Source organism: Camelus dromedarius, chromosome 7 (genome assembly GCF_036321535.1).
Source record: "Camelus dromedarius isolate mCamDro1 chromosome 7, mCamDro1.pat, whole genome shotgun sequence".
In the NCBI taxonomy this organism is placed as follows: Eukaryota; Metazoa; Chordata; class Mammalia; order Artiodactyla; family Camelidae; genus Camelus; species Camelus dromedarius.
This window is the reverse complement of record NC_087442.1, coordinates 11,446,773-11,467,403: the sequence shown is the minus strand read 5'-3', so window position 1 is coordinate 11,467,403 and position 20,631 is coordinate 11,446,773. Positions and strand designations below refer to the sequence as shown.

The 20,631-nt window shown below is 39.1% G+C and overlaps 1 protein-coding gene across 8 annotated transcripts; it reads left to right on the top strand.

Moving 5' to 3' along the window:
- The first annotated feature begins 25 nt into the window (after positions 1 to 25).
- Positions 26 to 15,497, top strand: SSBP1 (single stranded DNA binding protein 1). 8 transcript variants are annotated; one of them, XM_064487288.1, is made up of 8 exons: positions 85 to 286; positions 752 to 818; positions 2,868 to 2,928; positions 3,571 to 3,711; positions 3,917 to 4,010; positions 5,517 to 5,605; positions 8,601 to 8,674; positions 15,352 to 15,497. In XM_064487288.1, exons 2-7 carry the CDS (start codon positions 795 to 797, stop codon positions 8,642 to 8,644), a joined length of 453 nt encoding a protein of 150 aa, XP_064343358.1. In that variant the 5' UTR covers positions 85 to 286; positions 752 to 794; the 3' UTR covers positions 8,645 to 8,674; positions 15,352 to 15,497. The 8 variants fall into 8 exon arrangements, with proteins under 8 accessions (XP_010988151.1, XP_010988154.1, XP_064343358.1 ...); XM_010989850.3 differs by having other exon boundaries at positions 15,349 to 15,497; XM_064487287.1 differs by having other exon boundaries at positions 15,294 to 15,497.
- The last annotated feature ends 5,134 nt before the right edge of the window (positions 15,498 to 20,631 follow it).

Sequence of the window (20,631 nt, the reverse complement as noted above, 5' to 3'; positions counted from 1 at the left end):
CTTCCTCTCGCGAGCCTTGAGTCCCGGTTGCTCCCGGAAGTGATTCCTACCTGGAGGCTGTCCGGGCCCGAGCGTCAGGTCCGGGAGGGAGGGCGCGCGGAAGGCGCTAGTGTTGTGTTCGGTGTGCGTACGGCCCTGCGTGGGTCGGGAGGTGGTGCTGTGTCGTGTCTGGCTTTTTTCTTCTTACTCGCGCTGAGGACTCCGCGATTCCACCCCACCTTCCAGGCGCTTTCCGTTGTTGGTCGTGAGCGTCACCTTTGAGAAAGGGCGCCCGCACCTCTCGGCGGTGAGGTGGAGAAGCCCAGGGATCTTCTAGGTCCTTGCTAACGGGGATGGAGGCAGTAATTTTTGCAACAGCACGTTTCAGATACAAGTCCTTGATAACATTCTAATATTTACTGAGCCGTTACTATGTCTTAGGAACTGTTTTAAGAGTATTGGATGTAACAGTGAATAAATCAGGCAAAAATTTTCGCTCGAGGGGGATTTGCATTTTAATGAAATTTGAAAAGACAATGGAGTGGAAATTGGAATAGAATCAGAATGGGTTGGAGGAAGAGGAAGTTAAGGGGAATAAAAAGACAGGTGCGAGGACTTTTTTGGGAAGGGGAGGAAATCTTCATTAAATGTGTAGGGATGTTGATACGGTCGCAAGGTGCATTGCATAGACGTCATGAGTGCAGTTAAGAATTTATGATTTAGTGAATTTGTGCTCTTGCTACAGGATTTAATTTATCTCTTTTTTCTTCAGGGAAAGACCAAAGATTAGATTGTAAGAAAAGAATATAGAAGCCATGTTTCGAAGACCTGTATTACAGGTAATCATTTTTCCATGTTAGTTTTGCGATGTATTATTACTAGCCATAGTGATCAAATTTCTTTAGGCTTTTGCTTGCTGAGGCAAAGAACGTTTGAGCCCACCCGTGTTATTTGATATGGAGGATTGGAAACAGATTTTGCTTGTATACATAATGTTAACTAAAACAAAACGAAACTTTTATAGTTTGTTAATGAATATGGTGGGAGTCATTACTTTTTATTCTTTAAGTTTTTAAACTTTTTAATTGAAGTATAGTCAGTTACAGTGTGTCAGTGGTCTGGTGTACAGCACAGGGAGTCATTCCGTTCTCTAACATGTGTCACTTGGATTTATATCAGCAAGAAAGCATTTGAAGTCTTTATTAATCTAAAGACTATGAGAGTCACTGTTCCAGCATTTTAAAAATAAGGCATGTGGTTCCTTTTCTGACCACCTACCTCCTAGGTTTGTCAACCTACCTCCCCCACCCTCCACCATTTCCCAAATCTGAGGAGAGCAGGTGAAGTCTCAACATCACCACAAATTTACTATGTCCCAAATTCCTTCTCATTTCACCCAGTTTGACTCCTTACTTAATCTCTTCAGTCACTCCAGCCAGCCTTGAGTTGGCCTAGACCCCTTTTTCCTCACCACACTTGGGCACCAAGTTCTGTAGAGTCTCCTTTATAATACCTCTCTTACTCCTTATCCTGTTAAGAATAAAGAAGAATCAATTCTTCTGTGAAAGCTGTTCTCATCTCCACCACTCTGCTGTAGAATTTAGCCTGTATTCTTTGATCCCTACTTTAACCTATGTGTACTTTAAAATATATATACATATATATTTTTAACATGTTGAAATGTAAAACATGGTAAAGTTACTTCTGTATTAATACACAATACTACAGTGTTAAGTTATCTTTAAAACCAGATATAAAAGTTAAAACTTTAATTTAAAAAATAATCTCAGTTTCATAATTCTTTCCTTATTTCTCCTCCATGAGGTCTTGATTTTGTGTGCCTGCGATGAGACAAATTATTCTGTGAAACTTACGAGCTCTGGCTCATCTGAGCACTCAGATCAATACATTTCTAGAATCATGACACAAGTAGTAATTAGCAGTTTTGATTCTTTAACATATTGTAACTCACATTTTTATTTTCTTACACACCCTCTGCCCCGAAACATGATAGGATTCCATAGCCAAAAGTACTCCTAGAATGGGTATTCTTTTAATTGGTAGATGCCTACTTTATATTAACAGTGCTACCTCTTGACACATACTTCTCTGATGTGATGGTTAGTTCTCTGAGCTCTGAGCCTCGTGATGTTCCCAGTGATGTGTGCTCACGTCTTGGTGGTAGCAGTATGTCTTTAAGGGGCAGCAGAGGGAAGTGGGAGAGGCAGCCACTTTGGTGTTAGATGGTCCTGGGTTCTAGGCATGACTTGCCATTTATTTCCTGTGCCATTTTGAGGAAGTTACTTTATCTCTCTGAACTTTATTTTTCCCATGTATGAAGTGGGGATAATTTTACATAGTTTATAGATTTATTCTGAGGATTAATTAATAAGAAGTAAAGCACTTAGCTGGCATTCAGTAATATCTGTTATTACCGTCTAGTGACTACCTTTCTCTGACAAGCTGATTTGGACAGTCATATCTTTGTACTTTATCAAAGAACCATATTTATTTAGCATAGACTTTTTTCTTTGGTGTATGGAAAGCATGAATATTTTTCCAGCATGTATTTGATGTTACCTTTTGGCTGCGGACACGGAAGCACCATAGTCAGGAGGACTGCCATGAAAGAAACTGGAGAGGACTGTAAACTAACTCTCTTGGGAATACTCTCTAGTCCTTCCTTTGGACCTGTGGGCTTCTGCAGGAGGCTGCCCTTAAGGGTTGGCGGGGTCCTTCGGGCATTGTGATGGGCCCGGTTCTCATCTTCTGTAGATGTATGCTGTAGGAGCTGCTGACCGGATGGTGACAAGATGTGAATGGACCTTCTGTTTGCATTTGCCTTTCTCCCAAAATTAAAGCCATTTTACTCATTTGTTCCACTTCAGGTACTTCATCAATGCATAAGACACGAGTCTGAAACAGCTAGCAGTTTGATTCTTGAAAGATGTAAGTAGTAGCTGATTTCCAAGTTTAAAGCGTATTATTTATAGCAATGTGCTAATGTTCTGCGATGTGCTGCAGAAGGGGTACACTGTCAATCATCGTGCTTTGGGCTCATATTTGCCTCTCTGATCTTGGTCTTGCCCTGTTAGGCTGCAGGAGCCTTATATGAATCAGGCCCTTCTTCCCTCATCAGTCAGTTGTCTGTTTCCTGCCAAAGAATTTCCTTGAGTTCTGTTTGGTTATCTAGGTCTTCCAAGGTTATGTGCTATTTGGCTAAAGTAGTGAATGTTTGTGAAAGCTGCTGTTTCAGAAAAATACTTGTATTTATAAAGATTTTCAGATCTCAGATTTGTTCTTTTAACCATACAGACAGCTAAAAATTTTTTAAGGTATTTTAAAGAAGAATTTATGATAAAAGAGCTTAATATTTATTTTGTGGAGCTACTTCCTCTATGAATTTCTTCTCCTTTCTTGCCAGCCCTCTTTCCTCCCTCCCAGCCACCCTTTATTCACCCTTTCAACTTATTTCCTGACCTAGAACTTGGGTTTTGCTTCATGCTGAGATCGAAGTTGGAATAGCGTTTGTAGCTGTTCCTCTCCCGGATGTTTCTCTCTCTCTGACTTTATCCACACATTGCGTTTCAGCTCTGAATCGTGTGCAGTTACTTGGTCGAGTAGGTCAGGACCCAGTCATGAGACAGGTGGAAGGAAAAAACCCAGTCACGATATTTTCTCTAGCAACGAATGAGATGTGGCGGTCAGGGGAAAATGAAACATACCAAGTGGGTGAGTATAAAAGACTGGAGTTTTAATTTCATCCACAATAAATAAGTATTATTTATTATCAATTATGTAATTAGAGATAAGCTGCTTTTAGAAAGGCTCTTCTCTAATTCTGTTTTGTTCTCTTGGAAATTGTGGCACTGGTTTTACTGGACATGTCGTTTGCATTTGTCTTTTGCCTTTGTAACCATGTTTCCTGTTCTTTGAGATTTAGGTGATGTCAGTCAGAAGACAACATGGCACAGAATTTCAGTATTCCGACCAGGCCTCAGAGATGTGGCTTATCAGTATGTGAAAAAGGGGTAAGTTGAGAAAGGAAGGATCTTACAGATTGGTTTAAAAAACTGGTGACAGGTGTTTTCATGGAATGTGTAACTCCTTTACATCGTACCACTAATTACTCCCTATTAACTCAAGAGGTGTTTATTCAGTACCTAATACTACATGTGTAGCTCATTGCCGTATGTGACTGATTTAAAGGTTTTAACATGGTTTAGCCTTTTAAGAACTTACAATTTAGGGCAAATAATATACGTACCTAAGTAGAAGCCGATGAGATAAGAGTGTACTAAGTGCCATGCGAGCAGGTACAGCAGCGCTTTTAGGAGTTCCCACCCTGGCCAGGGCAGGGGTCCTGATGGCAGGCGTCTTCCCTCCTGGCACCCACATGGTGTCCTCACAGAGGATCTGGAATGTCTGCAGCCTGACACGGTGAGGCATTATGATAGTATTCACAGCAGTTATTTTATATTTCATAATTTTGTATAGGCTTAGTAGGTCCCTTTTGGAGTGCTTGGATTGATCGTGTAAAAAGTGTCTATCCCAGACCCACAGGACAAGAGGGTGTATTTAACAGCAGTTATACTTACAGTTAGTATATTTAGAAATGCATTTGTTTTATAGAAATAAAACATTTTATAAAAAATAATTCAGCGCTAACTAAAATTTCTGTTTTTTTCAATAACTGCATTCTTTTTCTTCATGTGTACCTGCACTGGTGTTTATATATATGTGTATAATATGGGCATATTATGGATGTATGAACACATAGAGGAAATCTCAAGAACACTGTCTATATATAATTGCACCTACTGATTGTTGAATTTGTATATGTGTTCCCTTTGGCACCCATTTTACCAGTTTTCTGTACTTTCTATATTGTACATTTTTAGTGGTGTTAGACTCTGAAAATTGATACTACTGTCATTTTCTACCCTTTAAAATCAGAGTTATGGCTGTCTTCTAGTTCAGCCTTCTAGACAGTGCAGAAGGAGTCTTAGTAATTAACTCTGAGTGAAATAATAAGCTGAAAACTTGTGTTTTGAATTTTAATAATCTAAGTCCTTTGCGAGTAAGTTAGTGAACTTCACTGTGGAAAAGAATTGAAAAATAAGTGAAAATCAACAAATCAGAGAATCCAAAATCACAGGTGAAGGAAAATGACACGTTGGAAATCAGTCATGGAGACTTAAAGGATGCCACTGGTTTGCTCTTCATTTTCATGGTGTTAAGGTTGCCTTTTTTTTTTTTCTTCTTCCTTAAGATTTTGAAAAATTTCTTTTTTTTTTTTAAACTTCCATAAGCTCAAGGATGAAAACATTGTCCCTTTTTCCTAAATATGCCAAGTCTGTGTACATTCTATTTCAGTGCTCTTAATTCTGAACTTTGAGAAGTGGTAGAAAAAATGAGGTTATGTATGATTATCTATTTCATCCTTAGTGTATTCTCATTATCCTCTCTGACTGAACTCTCTCCTGTAAAGCATATTAGAATCTCAGACTAAAACCTGTAAATTTTCTTTATTTCAGGTCTCGAATTTATGTGGAAGGGAAGGTAGACTATGGTGAATATACGGATAAAAATAACGTGAGGCGACAAGCAACAACAATTATAGCCGGTGAGACTTGTGATAGTAGCTATTGTTTTTTTCTTTCCTCCTTTCCTTCTTTAAAAGCTTGGCTGTGTTATAAGTAACTTCACCTGAGGCTGTGAGTACTGATGCTAGTGAGATTGTAAGGCCGCTCACCAGGAGAATTCTGAGTGTGGTTTGTGGGCTCGTGACAAGTTTCTACATTTACCTCTTCCTTTAGAAAATTATCTCTGGGCTCACGGTTTTAGTTCTCAAGTAACTTTATTTAGAGTTATAAATTGAACTGTTTATGCCAGTATTTCTTATTGGAGTTAGAAGACCTTTACTCTCGTGCCTTTGAAGGGCATCGTCTAAACAGGGAGAAGCATGTGCCAGGCAGAGCCACGCTAACGTGAGGGCATGAGACATTTGTGCAGGTGTATTCACAGCCTGTTTGGTACTTAACGTGATGAGAACAAATTCCTATTCTCATGAAACAAAATATGAAACAACATAGGAAAGATGGACACACAAAGCTTAAAGGAGGTTAAGAAGATGTCCTCTAAAGCAGCTTTCAAACTTTTCTGAAAGTTCTATAAGAATTTTGAAAACAGTATACCCCTTTGGACTTGTTTGAGTTGACATTAAAAATTATTTTCAATATAAAATTGTTACTCTTAAATATATTAATGGATCTAAATACTGTGGCATTTGATATCCATTATCATTAAAAAAAAATACCTGAACAAACTCTTCAACATTTGGAAATTTACGTTATTCCCTTTATGCTGCGCTTGTTTTTCAATTCCATTTTTTCCTCAGAAGTTTATTTAATATAATATACTGTGTAGTGAAGACTCTTGTTATTAATTCTATTATAGGTAACAAAAATAGATGTATAGACATTTTAAAGTATTTTTTAAAACTTTGTGACAGTAAGGCTGTAAATGGTGTGTTTCTTCTTGATTGAGTTACTATTACCCTATTACCCAGTTGTTTTTAGACATAATTGACCAAAACAACTTTAATGTATAGATATACAAACTAAAATTTTATTGAAAATGCATCTTTTAATTAGATGGATGATGCATTTTTTACCTTTTGGGTAAATTGCTAAAGTAAGACAGTTTGTAAGCATTCATTCTGTTTTCTTGTTTTTTTATGGATGTAAACACTGAGAAACCTTGTTTTGATAAATAAGTCGATGGGAATGAAAGATTTTATTATAGTAATGTCTCAATATTTATGAACTTCTGAGATATACCAACATTAGATATCAATTAAAAATTAATTTTTTTATTATGGAAAGTGTCAGCTTACTGATAAATTGTAATTTGTTATAAATAATAATTATTTTTTATGCTTTCTTTGATGAAAGTGTATTAATTTTGAAAATCAACATAGGTGTCTTCTACCCTCAGTATTAGACCTTAGGTGAGGTTCCTTCTGACCAATTTGCTTTCAGAAGTCATGAGTTTCTTGACTGTAAGTCACTGCTTGCCTGCTCTGTTCTTCCTTGGGACATGTCTGCAGAGGTGTCTACCTGTTTAGAAATGTTTTTCCAGACCTATAAATGGTATAGAACTACACCAGTGATTTCAGCAGTAGAAGACCAAGCTTTCAAATAAAATAATTGACATTTTAAAATCTCTATTGATCATGTTTTAATGAAGCATTTAACACATTCATATTCCAGTCTAAATCTAATAGGTGGGCAGACTTTGGATTGTGCAAATTGTTATAAACCAAGCCAAATAGAAACATTTCAAATTATCTGTCTTTTTTTTTCCTTGTCACCAGTATTCATGAGCATGGATGATTAAACAATTCACATAGGTTTATGGCTATTAGTAAAATCGAATGGGTCTTTAGTGACATTGGAATTGAAAGCAGTAGAGTTTAATTTGGCTGATCTGTTTTATAGGCCACATTTTGTCTCCTAGGGATAATGTCTGTAACTTAAAAATAACCACCAGTGGATGGCACTCTTGCCTTTTTACAGTGTTGTTAATACTGATAGTATCTCCTGAAATAACCATTCTGTACCAAAATATTCTAGTTTTAGAGGACTATAGTCATGAATAAATATTCCATCATTGTATAATAACCACTTTTTGAATAATACTGAAGTGACATGAAACTAGATCTTTCAGTGTTACGTGGGAGGTGCCATTTCCTTGCCTTTGCTTGTCCGAGACTAACTCTTTCTGGACAACATTTTAAGAGCATTGCCTGATGTTCTTGGATAAAAATGTTTTCTCTGTAATACTGATTAGTAAAAATTTTCCTAAGGAAGAATATATAAAACTCATTCTATTTTGAAATTTAAAAATAAAATGTGTTCTATATGGGGGGAAGGTATAGCTCAAGCAGTAGAGTGTGTGCTTAGCATGCACGAGGTCTTGGGTTCAATCCCCAGTGCCTCTTCTAAAAAAATAAATAAATAAACAAATAAACAAACAAACCTAATTACCTCCCCCCACCAAAATACTAAATAAAAATAAACAAAACAAAAAAAAATCTTTTAGTTAAAAAAAAATGTGTTCTATATGAGTGTTTAGACTTAAAAACATAAGTAAATCTATCTTTGCCAACAGGGCCGTGTGGTGAGCCCTGCCCTGCCCTTCCTCCATCCTCCGTGTGGAATGCGATGCCTTGATCCTCTTCTGTGTGAGGATGTGCTCCCTGGTTTAGTGGCATCTGAGCATTGCAGGCCTCACAATTTGTGACTAGCTCTTTTGTAAGAAGTTATTGCTGAGAAGACTTTAACTGTTTTGGGGGAAAGATACGAAATATCCCATCTCTTCTCCCCAAGGTCTGAGTTGTTGATAAACAGTCGAAGCTCAACTTGGAGCTTGGTTATGCCTACTGTACATAACCTCTCAAGAGTAGCAAGCAACACGGCAAGAACGTGATACTTTGAGAATTTGTCTAAAATCGTTTCAGTGAATAGCACTAAAATGTGTCTGTGGTAGAAGGGAGTGATGACGTGAGATGGAGGAAGAGTTCTGGAAATAACATTTATACTTTGGCTTCTTTACAGATAACATTATATTTCTGAGTGACCAGACAAAAGAGAAGGAGTAGAACGGACGATTCTTCTTTGGCCATTGTTTGGTACAGTCTCATTTCCAAATCATGATAGTCTTTATACTTTCTAAGGACACAAATTAAAGTATTCTTTCTATAAAAAGAGTGATAATATCTTGCCTGTCGCTCCTCCTCCCCTTTTAGTGTCATAAACCTGGTAGCGCCTGTGTGTGATGGTGTTCAGTAGTTGTTTATTCTTCAAGGGATGGTTTCTGTGTACAGGTGTGCAAACTAGTGAACCTTCAGGTTCATCCATGTTGTGGCAAAGGGATGAATGTCCTTTGGGAAGACCCGTTGTTTTTGTGCACACTTCTATTGTAGTATTGACCCAGCCACTCGGTATTTATTGAGCATCATTATATGTCAGACGTTTAGGCCACGGTCATAAATACTGATTTCCTTATCTTGCCTTAGACTCTTAGACTGTGAGACAAGGATTGCATCTTCTTTGTATACCTGCGTCTTAACCAGTGCTTGGCACAGAATAGGCAATAAATGTCGACACACGAATGATCCTAGTGGGATATTAAGCTTTAGCCCAAATTAAAGGGCATTGCTGAACAGTGGTTAGTATCTAACCTAGATAGCTTCAGGACTATTTTTGGACAATTTCACTAGCATCGTATATGAACTAGAGTTCTCTAGCAGTACAGACTTACAGGGTAACTAGGGATGAAATAGCTCATCTCCAGGGGCTGACTCAGGGCTCTGGCTTCACTGTTTTCTGTCTTTCTAAACCCCCGTTCTCTCTACCTGTTTAGTCTCACCCAGAACTCAGGGGGTCCCCTGAATAACCTCTGACTCTTGTTTCCCTAGAACCTCGGGTGTGAAACTTTCTTTTTATTTTTCTACATGGTCTCTCTTTGTTTTTTTTAATTGAAGTATAGTCAGTTTACGATATTGTGTCAATTTCTGGCGTATAGCACAATACTTCAGTCATATAGGAACATACATATATTTGTTTTCAAATTCTTTTTCACCGTAAATTACTACTAGATACTGAATATAGTTCCCTGTGCTATACAGTATAAACTTGTTGTTTATCTATTTTATGTACATTAGTCAGTATCTGTAAATCTAGAACTCCCAATCTATCCCTTCCCACCCCCTTCTCCCCCAAGTAACCATAAGTTTGCTATGTCTGTGAGTCTGTTTCTGTTTTGTAAATAACTTCGTTTTTTTGTTGTTGTTTTTTAGATTCCACATATAAGTGATATCATATGGTATTTTTCTTTCTTTTTCTGGCTTACTTCACTTAAAATGACATTCTCCAAGTCCATCCATGTTGCTGCAAATGGCATTATTTTATTCTTTTTTATGGCTGAGTAGTATTCCATTGTATAAATATGCCACAGCTTCTTTATCCAGTCATCTGTCGATGGACATTTAGGTGGTTTCTGTTTTTCTACATGGTCTCTTGATGTATATATTGTGTACACACAGTTATCTTTATTTTAAGATTCTGGACATTACGGAGAACTAATAATTTACTAATAAAAATTACGTAAAGTAACTCAGTTTGAAGTTTGCATCAGCCCCTCACAGATCTGCGTGCTAGTTTGCTGCAGCTTTTCAGCGGCTGGCTGCTGCCGGGCTGGTTGTCCAGTTCAGGTTGTATTGGTTGCTGTTCTGTCTGGGCCACTCGAGCTTCAGCTTTGCCTCTGGTCCAGCCTGGTTGCACCCTGGGCTTCATGTCCTCTCCCCTCTGCCTGAGACTGGTGCTAACTGCAGCTTAGATCGTGCTGGACTCGAACAGGTTCAGAATTCACATGCTATGTTGTGGACCCCTGACTTCGCCCAGGAACAGTAGAAATTTAATTGCCATTTTCTCGTATCAGCCATCTTCATTTATTTATTTTTAAATTTCAATTTTAGTTAATTTTTACAGCCATCTTTTTTTTACCCTGAAGCTGGGATCATTAATTAGCATATTAACTCTGCTTTCTGAGTTCACACATTAAAACTGTCTGGTAATATAATCCTTACTCATTTATGCTACATTCCTAAAGCAAAATTGTAGAGTAGATAAAATTTATCTTTTGGGCAGTTTTTAATTTATTTCCTCAACAAAGCTACCTTTATACTCCTTGAAAGTTTTATGCTTTGGGAACGTGATATGATGAACAAAAAAATAGCTTACTGACAAACCCAAAGTGATTCTGAGCCCTGGCCTCAGGGGCAGAAAAGTGTGTCCTGTAACATCCCTGTCAGCTGGAGAAGGCTTGGAATGTCCTGAGGCTGAGATAGCAGAGTGTTTGGAGTCAGGCGTTCGGTGCTGAGGCTTCAGCATCGTGTGACAGTGCAGACCCCAGGTCCACCACCAGGCAGGCCGTGGGAGCGGAAGCTCTGCCCTGCCCACCTAGGCAGCCCGTCTGCTGAGAGTTTCTCCTGTTCCCAGGCTGGTCTCAGAGTAGACGTGTGGGATCTGACAGCAGTAACAGACCGAGGGGTCTTCTAGTCCAAGTTTTGTGTCCTGCATTTCCTTCTTCATGTTGTTACTTATCAGGGAATGTACCTGCAGAAAACTGCTCTGTGGCTTTGGTTTTGGGATGCTGTGTTAAATAGAAAGATAAGTAGGATACAGCAAAATGTGGGAGAAGAAGTATCAAACAGCATGTGTGGTGTTACCCCATTTTTGGAAAAAGAAGTATTGACATAAGTATATTCTTAGAAAAGTCTGGAGGGAGAAAAGTCAAAATGTTGTGATGCTCTCTGAATGGGGGAGATTATGTGTGATTTTCTTTATTTCTTTACACTTTTGTATATATATTTTTTTAAAGCATTGAGCATGTGTTTTATAATAAGAAAAAGTAAATAAAGCTGTTTACATTTTGGGGGAAAAAACTTTCCATTATTTCCAAGCAAGGCTTGTTCTGTTCATTCACCTTCAGCTAGCACTGCTTCACGTACTAGAGGTGAGCAAGACCTTTCGTGTGTTTTCCCCGTCACCTGTGTCTTCATCTCATGCTTAGATGCTTCATTGATCTCCTTTTTCTCTGGTACACACCCAGAGCAGTTGAGTTTAAAGACCAACCCACTTGTGAAATTCACTGTTTACTGCGAGTATAGTGCTCAAAGAGTCATCCATTTCTTAAAAATCACGTAACTGATTAATCCAGAGACGTCCCAAAACACCAAAGACCTGTTTCTGTGACTGTTTTGGGGACTACTTGCCATTGCCAACTGAGTTACAGCCTAACCTTTGCAGCTCATTTAGGGGGAATTAATGGTAGTTTCTCTTTGTTCCCAGAAGATACCACGCAGCTCTTGAAGGCAGGGTTGTCCTTTTCCAGCTCAGCCTAGCACAGTGACATTTTAGGGTTTCATAAATGCTTGTTGTTCAGTTGGATCCCACTGAAACATTGACATGAGATCAAGGGCAGGACCACTTACTTTGCTGTCAGGGATTGCATTATACGCCCTGAGATTGGTGGGAGTAACAGCAAGCAAATCACTGTAGAAAATGAGGGGGTAATCCCAAGGTTAGTGAGTTATGGGGAAATACCTTACAAGGTAACAGTCATTCTGTTAGTGGGTGACATTGTGTGCTTACTGCCTGCCAGGCCCTGAGCTAAGGGCTTTTTATCATTGTCTCATTTAACTGTTACCCTAAAAAGAAGGTAGCAGTGTCTCCACTTTACAGGTGAGGAAACCTAAAACTGAGAGTTTAAGAAACATGTCAGAGTCACACAGCCTTTCAGAGGCACACCTGGGTTTGAGCTTGGGTGTGTGAAGTGTGCATTTTGCTTCCTGCTCGCTGCCTGCTTCCCGCTGCCCCATTGGCTGTACATAACCAGGACCCCCAGTGCTGACTTCTGACCAGGGCCCCAGGCAAGGTGCACCTGAATCACACCAGGAGTTTAATACATAATAGGTTTTGGTTGGGGGTAGAATTGTGAGTGAGCCAGAAATACCTCTATCTCTTTATTCTTTCTGATTCTCAGTCTCATGATCCCATAGGAAAGTAAGTCACAGTTAATTTCTCTACCAGGTTATCTTTACATATTTCTCTTCCTTTTTATCAAGCAGTGTCTCTTTACTGGTTAAAATAAGTTCAGAGTGTCTGCTCCTTTCATTGTTTCCTACTACAGTGTTTTGCTTTCTACTGAGATTGATATTGAAATGGATTATTCAAGAATTTGTCAGGCTCAGTTTTTAGAGAGAAAGGCTTTTGACAGGTGTCAACAGCATTGAAGCCCCATCTCAAAATGACTATACTCTGCCCCTGTGCTAGTCCCATAGTCTGATAGGATGGTGTGTAGCTCACTTTTTCGGCTGTCAGAATCATGCATCCACAATTTTGAAATTTTTCTTTTTGTCTCTTTGCTCTTCATTAGCTCTCTGCCACGCATTGGACCCCAGGGTCCTGTTTGTCCATATAGATGTATATCTTGACCTTTTTTTAGTTTTTCTGCTACACCTGTCATTTGAAATCAAAGGTGGTCTATCATAATAGTTCCATTAAGGCTGTGCAGTTAGAAAGCCTGCGTTTGAACCTCTGCTTCACTCACCAGCTGGGTGAACCCTGGTAAGTTTCTTAACTTTTCCTGCCTTGGATTTTTGTTGTTTTGTTTTCCTGTGACTAAAACAAGGATGATAATAGTCCTGCTGTTATAGGCCTGCTGTGGGGAACACAATAAATAACACATGTAACTACTTGGCATACAGTAACTGAACCGAGCGTCAGGACATACTGGCTGCTGGTAACTGGTTTTGCAGTTATTTTGAGCAAGGTGCATCAGGCTTTCAGTCATCACAGGGTACTTAGGAGGACACACTAATTTTAGTTAATTGTACTTCACCTTTTTGCTGTTGTTTTATAAATCTCTGTGGATTGCTGAGCACCTATTTCACTTTGGGTGTGTCTTTTTGGTTTGTTGTTAATCTTCTGTGGCTGTTTATAATTAACCGGGGCATCTTTTTAAACTCAGAAGTCACTTGAGCACCTGTTGTATGCCATGCACCCGCACAGCCTGGCTAGAGGGGTGAATATAGCAGGACTCCTGCACTGAAGGAACTCGAAATGTAGGGTCGGGGTTGGGTGGGGAAGATATAATCAGGAGCCTGTGTAGTCAAGCATGATGTGGTGTGAGGAACACTGGTGATGGTAGAAACGAAGTCCTGTGGGGCACAGAAGGGGATAGTAAGGTTAGCAGAGGAAACAGGTGAACAAAGGTCCAGAAACTTAAAAGTATATGAAGCAATCAGAGATAAGATGTGAAAAGTGGTTTGAGACTAGAGCAGAAAGGGCATTGAAGGCTTGCAGAGGACTTGGGCAGTGGGGAGCTATGGAAGGTTTTAAACAGGGACATCTCATCAGAATTGTGCTTTAGAAAGATCAGTGAGGACAGGTGGTTAGAAGGGGGAGAGCCCAGAGTTAGTTAAGAAGCTACTGAGTAAGCCTAGAAAGGTTGGTGATGTGGGGGTGGGAGGTGACATGAGGGGTGTTTAGGGTTCACATTGGTTCATTCGTTGTGTACCAGTTACGTGCTGGAGCTTGTGCTGGGCTCTGGGCTGGAGAGGCTGAGAACACATGGCTCCTGTCCAGGGTCTGGTGGTGGCAGAACGGGGGTTGGTAAGAGGAGAGGCAGTGAGAAGCTGATTTCGAAGCCCCTGCTGGCAGCTGCGCAGGTGGTGCTACCTTATTTCTGAAGCCCATCAACATGGCTGTGGCAGCAGATGTGAGAAGAGGGAAGATAATGAGTTTAGTTTTGAAAATAGTTGAATTGTAGACTTTCTAGCTTCTGTTTGGGAGGGTGGAGGTTAATGAGTCTGGAGCTCAGAAGAGAAGTTGAGGCAAGAGTGACTTCTTTTTCTTCTGCCAAACACATTGTAAGCAGATTTTTGTGAGATAACTTCCTGGTGTTGCCAGGATTCCAGCTTCCTGTTGTGGAATACCTTACTGTGGGAAACATGTCCAGTTGCCTACCTGTTTCACGATGTCCCTGGGATTTGTTTTAATCAGATGCGGTATGATGACTGCCTCTGAAAGAAGAGTTTATCACTTACAGTTCTTTACACGGGCAGGCACCAGGGTGGGTCAGGAGGAATGAGAGAAAAGTGGGTCAGAGCTTTTGTTGTTTTTGTGGGGAAAGAACAGATAAGACAGGACAGGAAAGCTGAACAAATATAGGATTAAACAGTCTGAATACTTTTCAGCAGCAGTGGGTAGTAGGGGTGGTTCTGAGTTGTCAGGTGCTCTGGTGCTGGGGTGATTTCAGGCAGAGGACTAGCATCCTGCAGGAGCCTGATGAAAGGAGGCTAATGAGGGGTGTGAACTCAGGATTCCTTGGTTTGCATATCAGAGGCATGCTCTTGGGCAAGTCCTTTACTGTTTCTAGGAATTAGCTAATATTTGGGGGGATGGGTGGGGGCAGTCCTTCCCAGGGTCTGCCAGGCCCCAAGATGTCGGAGCATCGTAAAACATGGTTAATAGACCACCCGCTAGCCATTATCCCTTCTACATTTACAGAACCCATGTTTTTGTGAAGGTGACAGTGTGCACAGCTAAAATACTGCATTCCTATTCTCCTTTGCAGTTAAGAGTTGCTAGGGGAGTATAGCAGAATTCATTTGGTGGTGTTCCCAGGAAAGTTTCTTAAATGAGCTAACTCTGTTGGGAGACTCGTCTTGTGTTCATCTCCAGACCCTCATCTGGCTTTTTCTTGTCTGAAATGTGGACATTATGGCTGAATCTCCAGTAGCCATCTTGGACCATGAGACGATCTTCAGGGTGGAGGACGGAAGAAGCTGGAATCTGTGATGACCATGGAACCGGATACCAGTCCTGGATAGTCTACCTCCGGACCTCTTTTGGAGACACAAATAAACCTCTGCCTGGTTTAAGCCACCTACTTGTGCTTTGCAGTTAAACCTAATCCTTAACTCATTCATTCATTCTTACCTTTAACTCCACGTACATGATCAACTCATCACTCTTCCTTTTCTCTTGCATGACCTTCCACTGCAAAGAGAAGTGCAGTCTCACCTCTGCCCCCACAGTCCTTCAGGCTTTTAACTTAATATCTCATTCTAAATTTGGGGAGGGGATTGGACCATGACATACACAAAACCATAGCAACTGACCTTAAAAAGAGTGAATATAAGCATGCTTTCTTATCAAATATATATTGTTTAATTTTGTTTGAAGTCTCTGTCGAGGACCTTCGTTAACAGCCTCCTGTAAAATAAAGGAGCATTTAAGTTCAGAACAGAAGTACTGCCCTTAGGCTTCCCTTGGCAGGATGGCAGACTAGATAATCTGGAGTGAGGGGATTCCCTGCAGGAAAATAACTGGATCCTAAGTATAACATAGTTTTTATTGCATTTTTGGATGTCTTAATTGGAGTTGCTATAACAAAATACTGTTAGGTAATACTAGGTAACTGAAATATTTTCTCACCATTCTGGAGGCTGAAAGTGTGAAGATCAGGGTACCAGCATGGTTTCTTGTGAGGCCTGTGTCCCTGGCTTGTAAGTGGCCACTGTGTCACTGAACTCACATGATTTCTTATTTGTGAGTGCTGGCAGAGGGTGAGCTTCCTGGTGTTCCTTATGAGGAACTAATTCTGTTGTTTCAGCACATTTAGGGAGGGAAAGAAAAACTATTAAAATTGGAAAGGAAGAAAGTTACAAATGCTGTGATCACATAGACGATACAAAATCTATGGATGAATAATTAAGAATGTACAAAAGTCAACTGCAAACAACAGCAAAGAAAATATTTTCAAAAGATGCCATGTACAAGAGCATCAGAAGTTGAAAGGTGTCTCCAGATGTGTGGTCCCAATGGAGGACATCATAAAACTTACTGAAATACATTAAAAGAAGACTTAAATACTTTTGTACACCATGTTTATTTATTGAAAGCTTCAAAGTGTAAAGATGTCAACCCTCTCCAAGTTGCTGTTACAGATCAAAACAAAAATTCCCAGAAGTGTTTTAGGGCAACTGAACAAATTGATCATAAAAATGTATTGTTGAGCAAAGGTCCAAGAACAGGCAACATACTCCTGAAGACTTGCTCTGCCAGTTGGCAAGACAGTTTTGTTTTTGGTTTTTGGTTTTGGTTTTTTGTAAAGTAAAGCTATCGTGATAAATGAAGCGTACTGTGGATGCAGGAATAAACAGGGAACGGTGGTATAGAATGGAGAACCCAGAGATGATACATGATGAAAGTGGCATGATGTAGATCACTGGGTAAAGTATAGATTATTCAATAAATGATGCTATGAAAATGTCATCCATATAGAAAAAAATGAAATTGGATCTCTACCTCATACCTTATGCAGAAGTCAATTCCTGGTTACTTAAAGAGTGAAAGGCAAAACTTTAAAAAAAATCGGGAGAAAATACAAGACAATTGGTTTATAATTTGAGGGGCATGGAAGTTTTTTTTTTTTTTAAAAGAACACAGAAAAGAGTGATAAATATAACTCTTAAAAATAACCTTTTTTTAAACCAAGGTTACCATAAAGGAAGCAAAATGAAAAGTCACAAACTGGGAGAGAAGATACTTGAAATACAGTCTACAATATGTAAAGGCCTACAAAGCAAGAAGAATAAGACCTAGAATATATGCAAACCCACAAGGTAATAAAAAATGACAGCTTAGTAGAGAAGTGGTCAAAGACAAGCATTTCACAGAGAAGGAAATATAAATAACCCATTACTATGCGAAAAAGTTGTCAACCTCAATAATCAAGGAAATGCAAATCAGAAACTATAGTGAACTTTCATTTGAAGACCTCCATGCTAGCAAATTTCAACCTATTTGATAGATCAGAGTGTGAAGGGGGATGTTGTAGACCAATGGAAACTTACTAGTGGGGGAGTGTAAATTGGCACCCCGTTTTGAGAAAGCATGACATGAACTTGAAATGTTGAAATTTCACCTAGTTATTCCACCTTTAAGGTACACTCTAAGGAACTCCATGTGGCCCAAGAAATATCTGAAACTGTAGCAACAGTATACCTAATAGTACAAAAACAACCCCAAGTTTCACCCACAGAGAATGGATAAATAAATGCTCACACAGTGGATTATTACACAGCTGGATAAATGAATTGTAGTTATCCTGTAACAGGAGTAACTTATAAACATGTTGTATCCATATCAGACTGCAGTTTGTATACCATGTTATTTTTATAAAGGTTAAAGTCAAAAAAATATACAATATTTTTATGGATAGACACCTATGTGATAAAACTATTCAGAAAAGGAAGGAATGATAAATACAGAATTCAAGATGAGTTTACTGTAGGAAGCTGGGGGAAGGCACAAGGGATAGGGCGGAGAAGCAGCATACAGGTGCCATGGTACTGATGGTGATGTTCCGCTTCTCAAGTTGGGTAGTGGAATTATGGCTGCTTAAATTTTGTTTCCTTTATAATTTACATATATGTTGCATGTATTTTTATATGTATTAAATATTACATTAAATAAATTGAAGTTTCCATAAAAAATATCCTAAGTATGGGTAAAGTATACAGTAATGTATACTTATATAAATATAGGGCAGTGACCTTATTAACATCAATGACAGTAATAGCTAACATTTAAAAAACACTCCTGCATTTTACGTTTTTATAGGCATTGTCTTATTTGATAACTATAACAACTCTGAAATAGGTACTATTATTGTGCCTGTTTTACAGATGCACAAACTGAGGTTTAGGGAGATTAACTTGCCTAAGGTCACATAACTAATGAACAGTGGCATTCAGATTGGAATCCAGGCCTGATTCCAGAACCCAGGTCCTTAAAGCATTGATTAACACTGACTCTCTGGGACCTTTTCATTGTATTTATTTCCAACCTGAGAGTCAGAAAGATCAAGAAATTTGCCTAATGTCACATAATTAGCTTACAGCATTGCTAGGACAAAGATGCAAGTATCCTAGGTTACTGTCTTCTAGGGTTGTTTCAATTTACCATAGTGTCACATCACTACTTGATAAAATGTGTTACACAGATAAATAAGAAGTAATGTCAAAGGCAGAGAATGGGACCCAGAGGGTGCTCAGTAAAACACCTGTTGGTTTGAGGTGCATCATGTGATTTGAGAGTTTTATAGGGATCATCAGGAGCCAGAGACCATGAAGCAGTGTGATACAAGAAGACAGGGATCTGAGATCTTGTCCCTGACCTACTAGTACTGCTCAAAAAACAAGCAACTCTACAATGAAGACATAAAAGTGTCCAATAAGCACATGAAAAAATGCTCAATATTGCTAATTATCAGAGAAATGCAAATCAAAACTACAATGAGGTCATTACCTCACACCAATCAGAATGGACATCATTCAAAAGTCCACAAACAATAAATGCTGGAGAGGGTGTAGAGAGAAGGGAACTCTCCTACACTGTTGGTGGGAATGTCCTTTGGTGCACCCATTATGGAAAACAGTATGGAGATTCCTCAAAAGACTAAAAATAGATTTACTGTATGACCCAGTAGTCCCACTCCTGGCCATATATCCAGAGAGAACTTTAATTCAGAAAGATAGATGCACCTCAGTGTTCAAAGCAGCACTATTTGTAAAAGCCAAGACATGGAAACAATCTAAATGTCCATCAACAGATGACTAGATAAAGAACCTGTGGTATATTTATACAATGGAATACTACTCAGCCATAAAAAAAGAATAAAATAATGCCATTTGCAGCAACATGGATGGACTTGGAGAATGTCATTCTAAGTGAAGTAAGCCAGAAAGAGAAAGCAAAATAAAATAATATCACTTATATGTGGAATCTTAAAAAAAAAAAAAGACAAATGAAGTTATTTACAAAACAGAAATGGACTCACAGACATAGAAAACAAACTTATGGTTACCAGGGGGAGAAGGGGGTGGGAAGGGATAAATTGGGAGTTCAAGGTTTGCAGATACTAATGTACATAAAATAGATAAACAAGTTTATACTGTATAGCACAGGGAACTATATTCAATTTCTTATAGTAATTTGTGAAAAAGAATATGAAAACGAATATATGTATGTTCCTGTATGACTGAAGCCTTGTGCTGTACACCAGAAATTGACACAACATTGTAAACTGACTATTTGTCAATAAAAATATATTTTTTAAAAAAGTGTCTCAAATAGTATCTCCTCTTTCAGTTCTGTGACTCTTGTAGGCAAAATTTGGCTCCTTCTCTGTGCAAACACATTTATTTTGTCTCTGTTAGCATTGATCACATCATTATGTAATTTGCTTGTAGATATGTCTCTCTTGCTTACTAGTCCATGATTTTCTGCACCTAATACAGTGCCTGTCACAAACTTCTAGCAAATTTATTTATTCAATATCTATGTATTAAGGTTCTACTATGTTCCAGGACTGAGCTTAGGGCTGGAATATTCAGTGAGTAAAACACCGAAAGGAGGCATTATTAATAATTACTTGGAGTGGCAGGCACATAACCGTCCGTGATTGTCCTGAACAAACTGGGAAATGTGAGCACTCTCCTAGGAAATGTATTCTGCAAAGAGGAGAGTTGTCTGAAAATAACCCTAGGAGTTCAATCTAGGTTGCCTGGACAACACGTTATCTGGGAAAAGAGGGTTCCTTTCACTTACGTGAAGCACTCAGGTGTTCCACATAAGCTCAGCTCCCACAGAATTGGTGGCCTTTTTCTAACACCAGGGACTAGAACATCTGAGGTCCCCAGGTGTTGGTCAGCTGGCCTTCCCAGTCAATTCCTATAATATAGCTAGCTTCCCAAATCCAGACTTTCTGGCATTAAGCAGACTATTTATTTTCCTACTGACAAAGTTGCTTTCATACTTTAATTATGAAAAGTGAGACCAATAGAGGAGTTGTCTCCATTGACATGCAGATGTACACTGCTAACCTAACAGTGCCCAGGTCCCTCTGTGTAATCACAGGAGGATGAGGAGGAGCCCTGCTTTTGTTTCTGTTGTTGGTAAAAGTTTTCTCTTACTCCGTAAAGCCTGTTTCTTTACTCAGACCGCATGATAT

Bases quoted from the DNA above. Each gene is read 5' to 3' on its own strand.
- SSBP1 (XM_064487288.1), top strand. From the start codon at position 795: ATGTTTCGAAGACCTGTATTACAG. The intron at 2,929-3,570 runs GTAAGTAGTAGC...ATTGCGTTTCAG, and splicing joins CAGTTTGATTCTTGAAAGAT to CTCTGAATCGTGTGCAGTTA. The intron at 4,011-5,516 runs GTAAGTTGAGAA...TCTTTATTTCAG, and splicing joins TATCAGTATGTGAAAAAGGG to GTCTCGAATTTATGTGGAAG.